Here is a 15,655-nt window from a genome sequence, read left to right as displayed (position 1 = left end):
AATCTGTGAAGCACAAAATATACAACTGGACATCAAGGGGAACAGGCACACTATGAAATAAGGTGAATAATGAAGTGCTTTACTCACCTATATGCAAAATCAATATTTTCCAAACAGCTGAAATGTGTACATTGGCTGTCCTGTGTCGTATAATAGCTTTAATGGGAAGACAAGGGAGGGTTCATTTATTTTATTTATTAATTTTTTAACCCAACTCAGAGACCAGAGAGGCTGTTAATAACCATCAGCTGTGGGCAACATCATTAAGGTTGCCATGGTTTTTTAAAAAAAGAGAGAGAAAAAAAAAAAAAGGTTGCCATGGTTTTTTAAAAAAAGAGAAAAAAAAAAAAAAAAAGGTTGCCATGGTTTTTCTGAAACAAGTATGACAAAAAAAAAGACATCATTTTAGAAATAATTCAGAATTTCAGATAAAAACAGATATATACTAGACTTTATTTCAGTTGTTTTAAACCAACAACTACCACTCAAAATTTTCCGATAGTAAGGTTAGCTGAATAGCTAATGTTAAGAATATTCTATAACTACTACTGCTACTACTACTACTACTACAACTAATAATAATAGGAAGAAGAAGAAATAATAACATAATGATAACATTTAAAAATGATCATTTCCTTAAAAGACAGTCAGAAAGATGACTTTATGAGTCCTAATTTGTTTTAGCTAACGTTCACGTTTAAATTTTTTTATTATAGTTAGCCAACTTGGTGAAAGGACACACAGCCAAGAAATAAATAAATAATTAAAAAACTTAAAATAGAAACTAACTTATTTAGCTCAAACCCTGGGCAGCTACCAACTACAACGTGCATCGTGTCAAAGCTATGCCAAGCTCAGCTGCTGCTAGCTTAGCATGTATTGTAAGAAATAGGTGTGTCCCAATTCAGAGTCTGCACCGGACAGCCATTAGATGTCTAAGCATTTTGAATAAATTTGAAACTAATAACAATAAACTCAACTATCTGTGTGTTTGTTTCTGTCTGTATATAGACCATAATGATTAAAGAATCATAACTATCAAGCACAACAATAACAGAGCAAAAAATTAAACCCCCTACCAAAATAAGGCAGTGAACCTTCAGGGGGAAATAATGATAATAATAAATGAAAATGAGTAAAAACTAAATGATCCTTCATCAAAATTTTAAGAACCAACAAGGCATACATGAAGCTCTGAGCTGAACTGCTGAAAGCAGCGGGAATGTAGAGTGAAACTTTCTGTTATTTTTTTCTTCAAACTAGCATGCTGAACTAAAGGCTGGGCGGAGCTTGAGGGGTCTCATATGCGCAGCTCGTTTTCCCTCAGTCTAGTACCGAGGAGGCAGTCACATCTATGGCCCGTGCGTGATTGATCACTGCTCCTACTAACAGGCGTAGACACGTTTAAATAGAACAGCTCCGAAGTGTGCAGACTCTGAATTGGGACACACCTATTAATTTTTCCTAACAGAGAACTCATCAGTTTCACCTGTGAAACAAATCTTTAGTTTATCTCCTAAAAAGTGAACTAAAGATTAACTTCAACACAACTTAAGCTAAAAGAGAAATTTTAAGTGCAATTAGTCAGATATTTAAAAAAAACAAAAAAAAAAAACAAATAAAACAAACTAAATAAATGAAATAAAATAAACATGCACAACAGACCTCATTTGGAAACTAAACTAAGACTGTTCAAAACACCCCTTTGTTACCCCCTTGAACAAAACTTATCTTACCCTATTTAACAACTTAACCACTACATTAGACTTACCCAAATCCAGTCCTGTGGGAAAAATAACCCTAAAAAACATGTCCTTGCTTCAAGATAAGACTATTATGAAGTTATGAGCTTCAGTGCAGAGCTAATTATCTGTTTTCACAGATGTTTTCAGTAACCTCTTGGCATTTTGGCCTGTTAGAACAGAAATGTCTCAATGATTCAGAGTGGGAGGATGGTCCTGCTACATGCATCCTGCTTCATCATCAAGGCTTTACATGTGAACTAAAAACAATTTAACCTCTGATTTCCATGCTTTAACAGTTAAAATGCCCGCTATAAAAAAGGTCAGTCTCAAGAACCTACAAGTTACCAAACTAGCACCAAGGTTTACTTTTCACTAGAGAACTAAATTCTCTGCTTACTGCAATTAGTTGGACCAAATAAATCCAAATCCTAATCACATAACCAGATTTGTTTGGATCAATTCATTCAACAAAACAACTATAACAGATACCTCACATCATTGATGTGCTTAGATATGCAATTACATAAAGTTATAATTAAAAAACAGTATATAATCACCATAAAATCATTGACATGCAACAGTATTTACGGTTTTATTGCATAAGATTTTCTGGTGACAAGACAGAAACATGACCTGTATACGGTGTGTAATATAAAGACTTTATAATTATAGTAGGTAAAAAAAAAAAAAAAAACAGTAGCAGTAAGGAAGCAGGTTTGTATAAACCTTTCACCCCATCAGAACATAAAGTCATAAAGTGCAAAAATTGAGTATCTTTATTAAGGATAATACAGTACGAAGGCTTTTATTTCATTACACTTTTTTCTATTCAGCATCACTGATAAAATGCCTCCAGTAAAGATAAGTTGACAGCAGAAATACAAGTTAATGCTACCACCTTAAGGCTGCAACAACACATTACACAGCAATTACAAGTTCATGTACAAGAGAATATAGTGCATGTGGGGTCAGATGCTCTTCTGTTCTCAACTGATTTTACAATTTTTTTTTTAAATAAATAATTGTAAAATAGACCATACAGGCATGCAACAAGACCAAGACTGAGTTTCATGATCTTACTGCTGTCCTCTCTCTCTGTGTGCATGCTGTAAACTGCTGTGCACAAAGTGTCAGATATTCCACCCAGAAAGTCAAGTGCATCATTTAAGACTAACATCCAAAACTTACTTTAGATTGCATTACAGTACGGGTCCATCCATTATGAGACTTAGCTGGGTAAAGCAGGAATATAGTAAAAGTGTAAAACTGAAAAGGTAATAAGTTACAGTATACTGTACTTAATGTGCCTTTTCTTATACTTGAAAAAACTGGTTTAAGAAACTATAATTATGAAAAACTATAGACTCATTGTCACAAGAAAAAAGCTAAATTAGCAAGGTATTAATTCAACTCTAATAACAGCTTCATATTCCAGAAATAGAAATATATCACTAATGAAGATGAAGGTTCACATTTAGTGAAATATTTGGTTAAATTTATAAATTACATCAACCAATGAAACAAGAATGCAGAGCTTATAATCAAAGAAATATCAGGTTTAAAGGAAAACTGCCTCTTTTATTACACATTATAAATATTATTTTCAGATACAGGCATGAAAAAAGAATTGTTTTACTAGTGCAACGTACAACATCAGACTATTTTGTCTGACAGAATAATGTGAATTTAAAAAAAAAAAAGTTCACGTAAAAAGACAATACCTTAAAAGAAAAACAATTGTTACAGTGAAGAGACATCACAGCAAGCCAAGTCATTAAATTAATGGAAAACTAGTTTGTCCTGTACACTCTAAAGAAAATAGGTCACAGTCAGGTTGTAATCTGCATCAAAAACATCAGTTTATGTCAGCTTCACATAACAGCGCTCACATGGCACGTCATGTGGGCTGTAATCATGCAACGTTACAGAGCACAAGACCACAGAACAGCTTCATAAGTGGAAAACAAATTTGGCTTAAAAGCTTCTCCAGAAACTTGGGCAGAAAAAATGGGACGTTGGGTGCTTTGCATTTGCACTTTTGGCTAAAGTTAGCTAATTACTTGGGGAAATGTGCTTATTTGCTTTCTCAGATTTAAACAAGACTGACTCGTTTCGGGCTGTTAAGTGTTTTGTGGCTGGTGATTTCATGCCTCGAAGCTCTTGTAAGTAATTCAACAAAGACTCAAGCGATTGTGCAGAGTCATCACATTGTTTGGCATCTCGTCCCAGAAAGACGGACAAATTTCATTCAACACATGAGATAAAACATGTTAATGACTGAACATTATCATTGCTGGTAGGACAATGTATTAACACCTGAAAAGATGTGGCAAAACCCTTCTACCACATCCCAGTTTTTGTGGCGTGCTAACTTAGACATTAAATTTGTGTTATGACAAATGTTGCTAAATTCTGCCCAGAAAGAGAACAAGAATATTTCCCCAAATGTCAAAGTACTCATTTAAATTTAAAGAACATAACTAGAAGCTACTTTAGTTTACCTCTTTTTTCTCTGTTTTTGTCTCACTTGTAATAATTACATAATATGTAATTATTACGAATGAGACAAAAACATGTCATATAGGTGACATATTATGTCACTTATATGATGTCATTAATATCAGGATTTGTTTCATAAAGTGCTAAATTAGTCCCAGTCCAGGGCTTCTTCTCTAGGAGCAGTGCTGCCTGTTGTTTTGTGTGTTAAAACAAATTATAATTATAATAATAATACAAAAATAACAAAAACAAAAAAAAAAAAAACTAAGTAAAAAAAAAAAAAAAAAAAAAAAAAAAAAAAACACCACTTCTACAATACTTTAATTCCAATGAGTCTCCTGGCATCTTTAGGACTTAAAAAGAAAAAAAAAAAAGCAGGGATTTATCTTCAGTGAGAAGATAAATAGAAACCTGCTGCTTTCTTCTGCATTTTGCTTTTATGAACACAAAAAATTAAGAGAATTTTTTTGTAAAAGTGATACTTGGTTTTTTAGCGTTTACAGTCTGCTTATGTGGGTTGATTTTCTTTGCTATCTGCTTGGCTCAGTGTTCAGCATGTTAAGGCCTGTGTGGGTGGCCCGCCTCATCAGCCAAGTTGAGGATGTAGCCGGCTATGTCGTGCTCTGTAGGGAAATCAGACATTACCCACGATTCATTGGCAGCGGTTACTTGCAGACGACACATTGGACAGTTTTGGCTCTGCCCGCTCCTGCAAACAGAAAAATTAAGAGTCAGTGTTTATTTAAACACTTTCTGGTGGCTAAAATCTATGATTCCATGTGAATAAAGTTTGACGCCTCACCATTTATCAATGCATTTTTGACAGAAGCTGTGTGCACAGGGCAGGATGAGGTCAGCTTTCCCATCCATGCAGATGCAGCACTCTTCTTCATCTGTCAGCTGCTTCACTCTGAGTGGAAACACACCCAGAGAAAGGTTTGGCCTCTAATTATTGTTGAGGAAAGTACTACTTTTTGTAGATTACAACTTTTAGGGGGCTCTGACTGAAGAAAATGTATCTAAATATGTAAAAAAAGAAAATTTAAATTGATCCACATTTCTTGTGCACTCACCTCCCCATCCACATGCTGGCCTGGCAGGAGTCCGTGGAGGGGAGCAGGGCAGATGGGCCCTCGGTGGCTCCCTCTGCAGACAGCACCTCGGCAGCCTGGCTGGTGATGTCACGGTACAGCTGGATAAACTGGTACAAGTTCATGATCCTTGATGCTTCCACCATACCATTCTCCTTGTTGATCTAAGGTGAGACAAATTGTATCACAACACGAGGCATGCAGGGTCAACACATGGTGTGTATGGTCACATGCTGCCTCAATCCTCCACTGCACTCAAACAGATGGTAGGCTGTGACCATGTGAGGAGTTTAATTAATTTAAACTGGTGGCTTATAGCTGCTATCAGCTATTTATTACATTTAAGTGGCCTTGTTCAGTCAGTGATTATAATCCACTCTTACATGTACACAAGTGACTTTTTGAACCACACAGCTGGGCAAAATGGCACCAAACGATAAAAACAACTTATTTTTTTCATTATTTATTGTATTCTCTCACTCTGAAGCTGACCTCTATCTGCCTGGGGCCTGAATTCTAACGTCAAGATAGTGTTTCTACTCTCAAACCATAGCACCGGCCTCTGAAAATCCTCTCAGTCCATTTTGAATCCCCCAAAAACAAATGTTAACCATATCGATCTACTGCTGGTTAAAATAAGCATGTTTCTAATGAGCTTCAAAATAAAAACTTCTTAATTCAAAACACAGTAAATTAAAAAACCTACTGCTCATGGTTCGATAAAAGAAACAGTGCTGAATATATTTGAAGGAACTATAATTTTTTAACTTCAATAAATTTGTCCAAAAAATGTGTCAGATTTTGCAAAGGATCAGATTTCAGTTCACCTTCTGGTTAACCCTGTTAACACTGAATGCATGATATCTGATACATGCGGCTTCTGAGATCTATTGAATCACTTTAAAGTAAAAACTTTAGTAAAAACCTTGTATACAATCTGATACTTGTCTTTTGCAACCTGGTGGAGCCCTTTTACACTATAACAATTCTGACATATAACACAGTAATGAACCTCACATATAAATTTTTTTATTTATAATTTTTTTACATTTCTTAGAAAGCTTTGGTTAAAACACAATTAGAAGATTTTGTCCATTATTTCTTGGGTCAGGCAATGACGGGTTAATTAGGAAATCTTGGCTTGGACCCTCATAAAGTTTTTTTTTTCTCTCCCACCTTTCCTTCTCCAATGGATTTGTTCATTTTAAGCTGGACAAAACAAAGACTAACCAGACAAATATGGCAGCAGACAGAGTCATTACTGTTTTCATTATCTTTTTGTTACTAGTTTATAACCCTGGCCTAGTCCCAATCAAGACAGATGCCCACCATTCCTGAATCTGGTGTTGCTGAGGGTCCTTAATTAAGATTTTTTTCTTACCTTCTCTTTAAAGTGCTTTGAGGATTTGCTGCGTTCATAAATAAACCTGGTTGATCTTACCCAGAAAACCTGAAAGTTCTATGAGCTTGTGTATGTTTCTGAACATTGAGTTACTCAACTAAAATGCAAGATTTTGCTGTAAATTTTTTTTACAGCCTTGTCATGTGAGCAGCAAGAACCTTAAATGTTTTTTTTTCTTAATAAAAAAAACACATTTAATAAAAATATCAATTTAAGTCACATAAATCATAGAGTAGAAATGACTAAGTAAGGCAATACAGACAATATTTTGTCTTCAGCTCACCGTGAAATGCGAAATCTGCAGAAATAGAGGGCAGTTTCACTCAAACCTGCCCCTTTCTGACCAAATGAAAGGTTTAGTTGGTCTTACTTTGGTGCAGACGATCCTCACAGCCACCTTCCACAGGGCAGAGGCATCAGATCCTGGCTGCACTTCAAACAGCAGGTGTTTCTGCTGTCCAGCAGCTAGCTTGGCAGTTCTGAGAGGAGAGAAGGTGTGTTCAGCTTTTATTACGCTCCAGTTTTGAATGCAGTGTTCTGCAGCAGTTTACAGCCGTGTGTGAACACAGAGTCCAGTGTAAACTTAAAATAAGGTTAAATCATTTAGGACATGGCTCACACATTATTTGCGTGACAAGACACAGTGTATTAAATATGATGGCCTGTGTTCTGAATATTTGAGTGTTCACAAGGGGGTGCCACGGGGTTCGATATTAGGACCTCTATTGTTCATTATGTACATTAATGATTTGGGACAAAATGTGTCTGATGCTAATATGCATTTTTATGCTGACGACACAATTATTTATCATTTTGGCTCAAATCCTGCTAAAGCTGTTGAATCTCTGCAGAAAGCTTTCGATGTGGTCAAGCACGATGTGGTCTTTTGCAGCTAAAACTAATTCTTAATGCTGACAAACTAAATTAATGCTGTTCTCAAATTCTAAGAAGGTTCCTCAAATTATCCCCAGAGTGTCCACTTGAAGGAAATGAAATTGAGGTAGTTCACATGTATAAGTATCTTCTTAACAGAACTTATTTCATTGAATGACTTTAAATCCAGATTGAGAGCACTTGAGACAGCCTCTTTAACTTGTAACTGTTTTTATCACTTTTAAGTAATTTTAATTGTTAATTGATGTAAGTGATACTTTGGTTGTATTTGATACTTTTTGTTGCCTCTTGGCCAGGACACCCTTGCAAAAGAGATTATTAATCTCAATTGGACTTTCCTGTAGTGATGTTACGTCTGACACAAAAGCCCCAAAGCCTGCATCGAGTAAAGGGGGCATAACCAAATGAAGCCTGATGCAAAGTCCGTATTATTTTCCTGAACATCACGTGACCAAAGACAAATGAGGCCCCATTTTTAAATGGGGCCTCAAGTAATGACACTTTTGACAATGCAATTGGCCAGAAAGAATCAACACATTCACGGGGCTTCATTAAACCATCACTACATTCCTGGTTTAATAAATGTTAAATAAAATAAATAAAATTTTATGTTATGTCTGTCCTTTTTATTTTTATCCAAAATATTTCTTCACAAGCTTTATGTTATACAAATATTTATATACAAACATAGTTTTAAAATAATTAACTATTCTTATTCTACTGGTCTGTCATCACCTACGCTGTTCTTTGCTAACGTTATCCGTTTGATTATTAGAATGTCATAAGATAACCAAACTACTACACTAATATTGTGTAATTTCATGTCAGAGCAACACTACCACATGTCCTCCACATTATCTCGCGTTCCTGTTATCTCTAGTGTCATAAAGCTAAAATTAAATTAAATTTATATTCCTCACAGACATTTGCACAACCCAGAGTTATGTCACCACAACATTATTGGTGTTATAAACAGCTATGCATCGTAACAGACTGTGACTTACACGTCATTCAGTTCAGCCACCCTCGCCAGAAACTCCTCATAGGTTAGGTAGCCACTTTCACGTACCAGCCCAGCATGTTTCACCAGCTTCTCAGGCAGATGGTTCATCACCGCCTGACCTGAGATCTGCTGGCCCATCCTGGTGGCAGCAGTGCTTACAAAACAGCAGAAGCTGAAGGCAGCACCTCATTCAATTCTGCAGAGCCTGGTGGGAAACAGTCTGTTGTTATAAGTTATTCAGGACAATAACCAGCTGCTAGATTGTAGCATGTTTGTGTGGCTGCAGAACATGTTGATTTCTGTTGCAACTGACAGAATGCAATCACAAACCGGATCCAGGGTGGGCCAGCCTCTTACTTAGGCTCATAAAACGGTTTGAATCCTGAGCCTGTCCACTGTGAAATATGCGTAAATAATTTATTTTAAGTAAAAGCTTATATACTCACTGTTCATAAAGGACCTCTCAAGCTTAAAAGCTAACACTGTATGCATATGTCAGATGGATTAATAGATTTTAGGTCTTTGGGCCTCACTGATGTTGAGACAATGATAGATATGTGTGAAACGATCCGTTGGGCATGTCCCACGCGAAGATTTTGACGAAAGTACTCGCATGTACGGCTAATTTCACAGGATGACAGCACAACAGACGCAACATCAATTTTCATTAAAAACGTGTTCATTATTTAGAATGAGTGGAAAAGATAATTAAACATTTTCTGTATTAAACAGAAACTACGGCTCATTACTCATAGCTAAATTAGCATTATGTAAGGGGGTCTTCCAGAGCGAAATGTGCGGGTGTAAAATATTTACTATGACAATGTAAGCAGTAAATGACTGAGGTTGTTCTGGATTAACATCACTACAGTTACTCGTTCATAACAACGTGATTTCAAACATAATCCATCAATAAACTGAAAGTAATATTCCAAAATGCTGCTGAGCAGCGTTTAGCTAACAAGAAGCAGTGCAGTTTTGCCCGAGACCTAACCAAACGGCCAAACAGCCAACAGTGAGAAAAACAAAACAAAACAAACAAACTCATAATGAAAAAAAAAACAAAAACAAATGCATAATAGTGTAGTCAGACTGGGACAAAGAAATGCTTACCACACTTTTCATACCGAAAGTCGAAGTTGGCATCCAAACTTCAAAAGCAGCTTCGCTGTTAGCTTCCGTTGCTGTTTACGCAGCATCCATCGGCGCAGTCTAATGATGTCACTGCACTGTAGTACGTTATTTTGCGTCAGGTAGTTTTCAGTTGACAGCGTTATTAAAGGTTTGGGTTAGGGAGAGCTGAATTTTGTTTATTTAAATTTGAATTATTATTTTTTTTAATAAATGTTGAATAATTCCTTTAAAGTGAGATTATTAACCAACTTATTAATTAAAAAAAAGGAACTCTTTTCCCAAACATTTTTAATGGGTGGATGTAAATTGTTATTAAAATGTAATCACAAAACTGAAAAGTTAACTGTCTGGTTTTCATCAACAAGCTGCCTTAGCATGAAGACTTGCATATAAACACAACTTCTCTCCAACTTTGTATTACATATGGGAATGGGAATATTCTTTATAAGAATAAATAATTTTACTTTAAGAATTGGGTTGAAAATAATATTGTACTTGTGAAATAGCTCTTAAATGGTAATGAAAATCTTCTGACATAAAGTAAATTTCTATCCAAGTTTAACCTTTTTGTAAATCCCATGGAATATGCAGCGGTGTTTAAAAAAAAAAAAAAAACTTCCAATAAATTGATTAGAACATTTCTGCTGAAGGTAACAGCAGTGTTTCCCACAGACCAGGTAGCAATTTGTGGTGCTCACCTGGCACCGGTGAGGGAATCGTGTGTCGCTGTATCGTGGTGGTCAGTACAGTCAGTCATCGGGGTGTATGCAAAGTGTGTGCAGCTGGCGGCATTCACACACTTTCTGAGCTGCCATATTAAATATACATCTTATCCATGGTTCTTCAGTCAGCCGCTGAGACTATTTTAAAGCTACAAAAGAATTTGAAATTATTTAGCTCAATATTAATTCTTCAAAGTTAGTTCTTAAGGAGAGGAGAGAAGAACTAAGAGAACTATTCTGTTTCCACCTCATCTGCTGTCTTACAGCAGAATTTTGACTGCTGTCCTCCTGGCCTGTCTCTCATTAACAACCCTGAACAGCACTGAGTTGTTCGGCACTGTTTGATGCTTAGGAACATTTTGAAATGATATACTAATTAATAACATTTACTAACTACAGCCATTTGACTGTTCAGCTTTATTTCAGAGTAAAACCTCCTCAAGCTGCTCCATCTCTTCAGGACGAGGCCTTTTTTGGTACAGAAAAACTTTTTAATACTCATCTGGATTAAAGCAGCAAACATTTAGAGTCAATGAAATAATAATAAAATGGAACGATTTTTTTAGAACAATCTGTGGTGCTTGGAGTTGATTCTTTCCCACATATTGGTCTATGTGTGGGAAACCCTGAACTGCCTTCTGGGAGATTCCTTTGGTCTACTTTGTATGGGAATTTCAACTGGAACCAGATTTAGCAGAAATTCTGCTTAATGAACAAAGTTAAAGAAGTTGCTTTTAAAATTCTACATAATGTATTAAAAAGAGATTTAACCTTGATATAAATGACTTATGTTGTGATTAACATAGTGAAACATATTCTCATTTATTTTTATCAGTGCAGGTATACTAAGTTAGTTGGGTGAATGTAAAACATTTCATTAGACAGAAAACTGGACAAGTTTGATTTCCAGAGAAAGATAAAGTTTATTTACTTCGTTTTGACAATAAAGATATGGACAAAGTTTCCTTTTACTTCATCCAGCTTCTACTCCTTCTGGGATATTTTAATATTCATAAAACTTAATGGACAGACTCCAAACCAAACATGAACTGCTTCTACACAAAAGAACTTGTACAGTACAGCACCACGATAAAAACACTTAAAAATGAAAATGTTATTAAAAAAACAAAAATAAAAAAACAAATACAAACCTGTTTTAGACAAACTGAATGTGAATATCTGACCCTTGATTAAGTATGTGTATAATGTGCATACATATGTAATGTGCCCACCCCCCCCCCCCCCCCCCCCCCCCCCCATCCCCATTCTTCTTCTTCTAATTAGATGAGATGAGAAAAGATGAGAGAGGCCTGTACTTGTCATCGTAGGTATACCTCAACTATGAGAGACAAAATGAGAAAAAAAAAATCCAAATCTCACAGACCTGTAACTTCTTCTTTAAGAGGCTTCTCTGTCCCCCACTCATTACATTAATGGCACCTGTTTGAACTCGTTATCAGTATAAAAGACACCTGTCCACAACCTCAAACTGTCAGACTCCAAACTCCACTATGACCAAGACCAAAGAACTGTCAAAAGATGCCAGAAACAAAATCGGAGACCTGCACCAGGCTGGGAAGACTGAATCTGCAATAGATAAGCAGCTTTGTGAATCAACTGTTGGAGCAATTATTAGAAAATGGAAGACATACAACACCACTGATAATCTCCCTCAATCTGGGGTTCCATGCAAGATCTCACCCCGTGGGGTCAAAATGATCATGGGAACGGTAAGCCAAAATCCCAGAACCACACGGGGGGACCTAGTGAATGACCTGAAGAGAGGTGGGACCAAAGTAACAAAGGCTACCATCAATAACACACTTAGCTGCTAGGGACTCAAATCCTGCAGTGCCAGACGTGTCCCCGTGCTTATGCCAGTACATGTCCAGGACCGTCTAAAGTTTGCTAGTGAGCATTTGGATGATCCAGAAGAGGATTGGGAGAATGTCATATGGTCAGATGAAACCAAGATATAACTTTTCGGTAAAAACTCAACCTGTTGTCTTTGGAGGAGAAAGAATACTGAGTTGCATCTAAAGAACCCCACACCTACCTACTGTGAAGCATGGGGGTGGAAGCATCATGCTTTCGGGCTGTTTTTCTGCAAAGGGGCCGGGACGACTGATCCGTGTAAAGGAAAGAATGAATGGGGCCATGTATCGTGAAATTTTCAGTGAAAACCTCCTTCCATCAGCAAGGGCATTTAAGACGAAACGTGGCTGGGTCTTTCAGCATGACAATGATCCCAAACACACGCAGCGAAGGAGTGGCTTTGTAAGAAGCATTTCAAGGTCCTGGAGTGGCCTAGCCAGTCTCCAGATCTCAACCCCATAGAAAATCTTTGGAGGGAGTTGAAAGTCTGTGTTGCCCAGCAACAGCCCCAAAACATGACTGCTCTAGAGGAGACCTGCATGGAGGAATGGGCCAAAATACCAGCAACAGTGTATGAAAACCTTGTGAAGACTTACAGAAAACGTTTGACCTCTGTCATTGCCAACAAAAGGTATATAACAAAGTACTGAGATGAACTTTTGTTATTGAACAAATATTTATTTTACCAAGGAATTTACCAATTAATTCATTAGAAATCAGACAATATGATTTTCTGGATTTATTTTTTTCTCTCATTTTGTCTCTCATTGAGGTATACATATAATGAAAATTACAGGCCTCTCTCATCTTTTTAAGTGGGAGAACTTTTGTTGGCTGACTAAATACTTTTTTGACCGACTGCAAGTAAAAGCCTTCTCATCCAGCGTAGCATAGAAGTGGGACGAACATGGGTCTGTGATGAGGATCTTGTTTTTCACCTGAAAAATTCATTTTGGCCTTGACTCTCTCAGTGGTCCCGCCATCTGTTATTTACTGGCACCTGAAGGAGACTCATACAGAAAAGTGTGTCACAGATGACACCTGTAACTCTGTCTGACCTCAGCCGAGAAGGGACTTGGTCTTCACAGATATCATTTCTCCCCTACACTGATTCACTCTTGATTAGGATCATAGGATAAGAAATATGAAGGTTGTTGAACTACAAAAATGTTTATTATTATTAATAATAATAATAATAATAATAAAAAATAATAATAATACATTTTATTTAAAAGCACCTTTCAAAACACCCAAGGACACTGTACAAAAGAACATTAAAATAGTTAAAAAATAAGAAGTACAAAACAAAACAAAACGGAATGGAGGACAACATAAAGATGGTGAGTGACTAGATGGCATAGGACTGTCTGAACAAATGTGTTTTGAGTTGTGATTTGAAGAGAGGAGGAGAGTCTATGGTACGGATGTCAGGGGGAAGAGAGTTCCAGAGGTGGGGAGAAGAGCGGCTGAATGCTCGGCTCCCCATAGTGATGAGGCAGACGGGGGACAAGAAGCTGGAGAGAGGAGAAGGAGCGAAGTGAACGGACTGGAGTGGCAATGTGCAGGAGATCAGATATATATGGTGGGGCCAGATATGTGGAATGCTTTGAATGTAATGAGGAGAATTTTGAAGCTAATTCTTTGTTTTATGGGGAGCCAGTGACGTTGTTGTAAGATGGGGTGATGTGGTGAGTAGTAGGGGTCTGTGTAATGATGCATGCCGCAGAGTTTTGGAGGAGCTGCAGTTTCTGGAGGGATTTATTGGGGAGACCAAAGAGAAGTGAGTTGCAGTAGTCAATCCGGGAGGTAACAAGGCTGTGAACGAGGATGGCAGTGGTGTGGGGGGTGAGAGAGGGCCGGAGACGAGAAATGTTTCTCAAGTGAAAATATGCAGACCGGGTGATACTGTTAATGTGGGAGTGTAAAGAAAGTGTGCTGTCGAGGACGACACCCAGACTCTTTACGTGAGGGGAGAGAAGGACAGTTGAGTTGTTTATGGAGATGGGAAAACTGTTAGATTTGGAGAGAGTGTGGGGCGTGCCTACCAGGAGGACTTCTGTTTTAGAACTGTTGAGTTTGAGGAAGTTGGATAAAAACCAAGAATGAATTTCTTGTAGACAGGTGGTAAGGGAGGTTGGTATACTGTGAGAGATGGATTCGAATGCTGCTGTGAGGCTTAGGTAGTAACAGGAACTAAGAATTATTCATTCATTTTCTTTATTATATTCATTATATTCATGCTAGGAGTTGTCAGGTCACCACAAGAGAAACAGCCATGCATGTGCACAGTCACTACCATTACAGAACCAACATAAATGCTTTTGGACTTTAGCAGGGACCAGAATACATGCAGAGAACCCTCACATGTAAGAAGAGCAAGCAAGCTCTACACAAAAAGGCCTCAGCCAAGATTCAAACCAGCAGCTTTCCTGCTGTAGGGCAACAGTCCCACCATCGCACATGCAGCCCTCCCTCCAAAAACAACCGTAAACAATGAGATCATCAATAATATTCCCTTTAATGGTCAGTTGTTGTTCATGTTCTCACTAGCTGCACTACTTATACCATTAGTCTGTTTCTCCAACACTTGTTTTTTAAATCATTTTTGAAAATCTAATCGTTTTCTTATTTATTTATTTGTCATATTGCTATTAATATTAGTTCATTAATATAATAATATAAACATTAAAGAAATTGATATTTCAACGTTGTATGATGTTGATTTCAAAGACATTAGGGATACATAATAGGCTGGTTTCACATCTTAAAGTCATCATTTACAGAACAAGTACTTCAATTAAGGATATGCATTATTTAAAGAGAGTTTATTTTTTCAGTAAACAATAATTAGAAAGGGTTATGTTTTTTTCCACTTTTAGTAATTGTAATATGCGTATTACAAACCCTATGGTGAAGTGGAGAATTGCACGGTGGTGGGGTGGTTACAGTCACAGCAAGAAGGTTTCTAGGTCAAACCTTGGCTGGGGTAATTTTCTGTCCATGGATGCGTGGCTTCTCTCAGGTACTCCTCTCACACTTACATTCACATTCTTGTTTTTGTAAATACTCTTGAGTGGTTGTTTGTTATGTTGGCCCTATGAGGGTCCTCTGTCCATGCCAAGTCACCGCTGGGATAGGCTACAGCCTCCAGCATCCTTGAAATAAGCGAGTGAAGACGATGGATGATTGATAATAAACTGTGCAATTTGTAAAATTACCAGCAGATGGCAGCAAAGAACACCAAACAACTTAAACTTCACGTCCAATTGAAGTCCACAGAATGCAACTTT

At 37.1% G+C, this 15,655-nt stretch overlaps 1 protein-coding gene across 2 annotated transcripts; it reads right to left on the bottom strand.

The window, feature by feature from the left end:
• Nucleotides 1–4,520: 4,520 nt before the first annotated feature.
• rnf141 (ring finger protein 141) lies at nt 4,521–9,840 on the bottom strand. Of its 2 annotated transcripts, none has more exons than XM_041995944.1 (6): nt 9,748–9,840; nt 8,636–8,839; nt 7,108–7,216; nt 5,318–5,499; nt 5,047–5,154; nt 4,521–4,953 (listed from the first exon to the last, which is right to left on the bottom strand). In XM_041995944.1, the coding sequence occupies exons 2-6, from the start codon at nt 8,770–8,772 to the stop codon at nt 4,803–4,805; spliced, it is 687 nt and encodes a 228-aa protein (XP_041851878.1). In that variant the 5' UTR covers nt 8,773–8,839; nt 9,748–9,840; the 3' UTR covers nt 4,521–4,802. The 2 variants fall into 2 exon arrangements, with proteins under 2 accessions (XP_041851878.1, XP_041851879.1); XM_041995945.1 differs by having other exon boundaries at nt 9,762–9,840.
• Nucleotides 9,841–15,655: the final 5,815 nt, after the last annotated feature.

This window comes from Melanotaenia boesemani, chromosome 10, assembly GCF_017639745.1.
Source record: "Melanotaenia boesemani isolate fMelBoe1 chromosome 10, fMelBoe1.pri, whole genome shotgun sequence".
NCBI lineage: Eukaryota > Metazoa > Chordata > Actinopteri > Atheriniformes > Melanotaeniidae > Melanotaenia > Melanotaenia boesemani.
Note: the sequence above shows the minus strand (reverse complement) of the source record. Positions and strands in the feature narration are given on the sequence as shown.

Coding starts and splice junctions, on each gene's coding strand:
- rnf141 (XM_041995944.1), bottom strand. CDS start 8,772: ATGGGCCAGCAGATCTCAGGTCAGGCGGTGATGAACCATCTGCCTGAG. Junction 7,217..8,635: donor GTGGCTGAACTGAATGACGT/GTAAGTCACAGT, acceptor CTCTCCTCTCAG/AACTGCCAAGCTAGCTGCTG. Junction 5,155..5,317: donor GCCAGCATGTGGATGGGGAG/GTGAGTGCACAA, acceptor GTTTCCACTCAG/AGTGAAGCAGCTGACAGATG.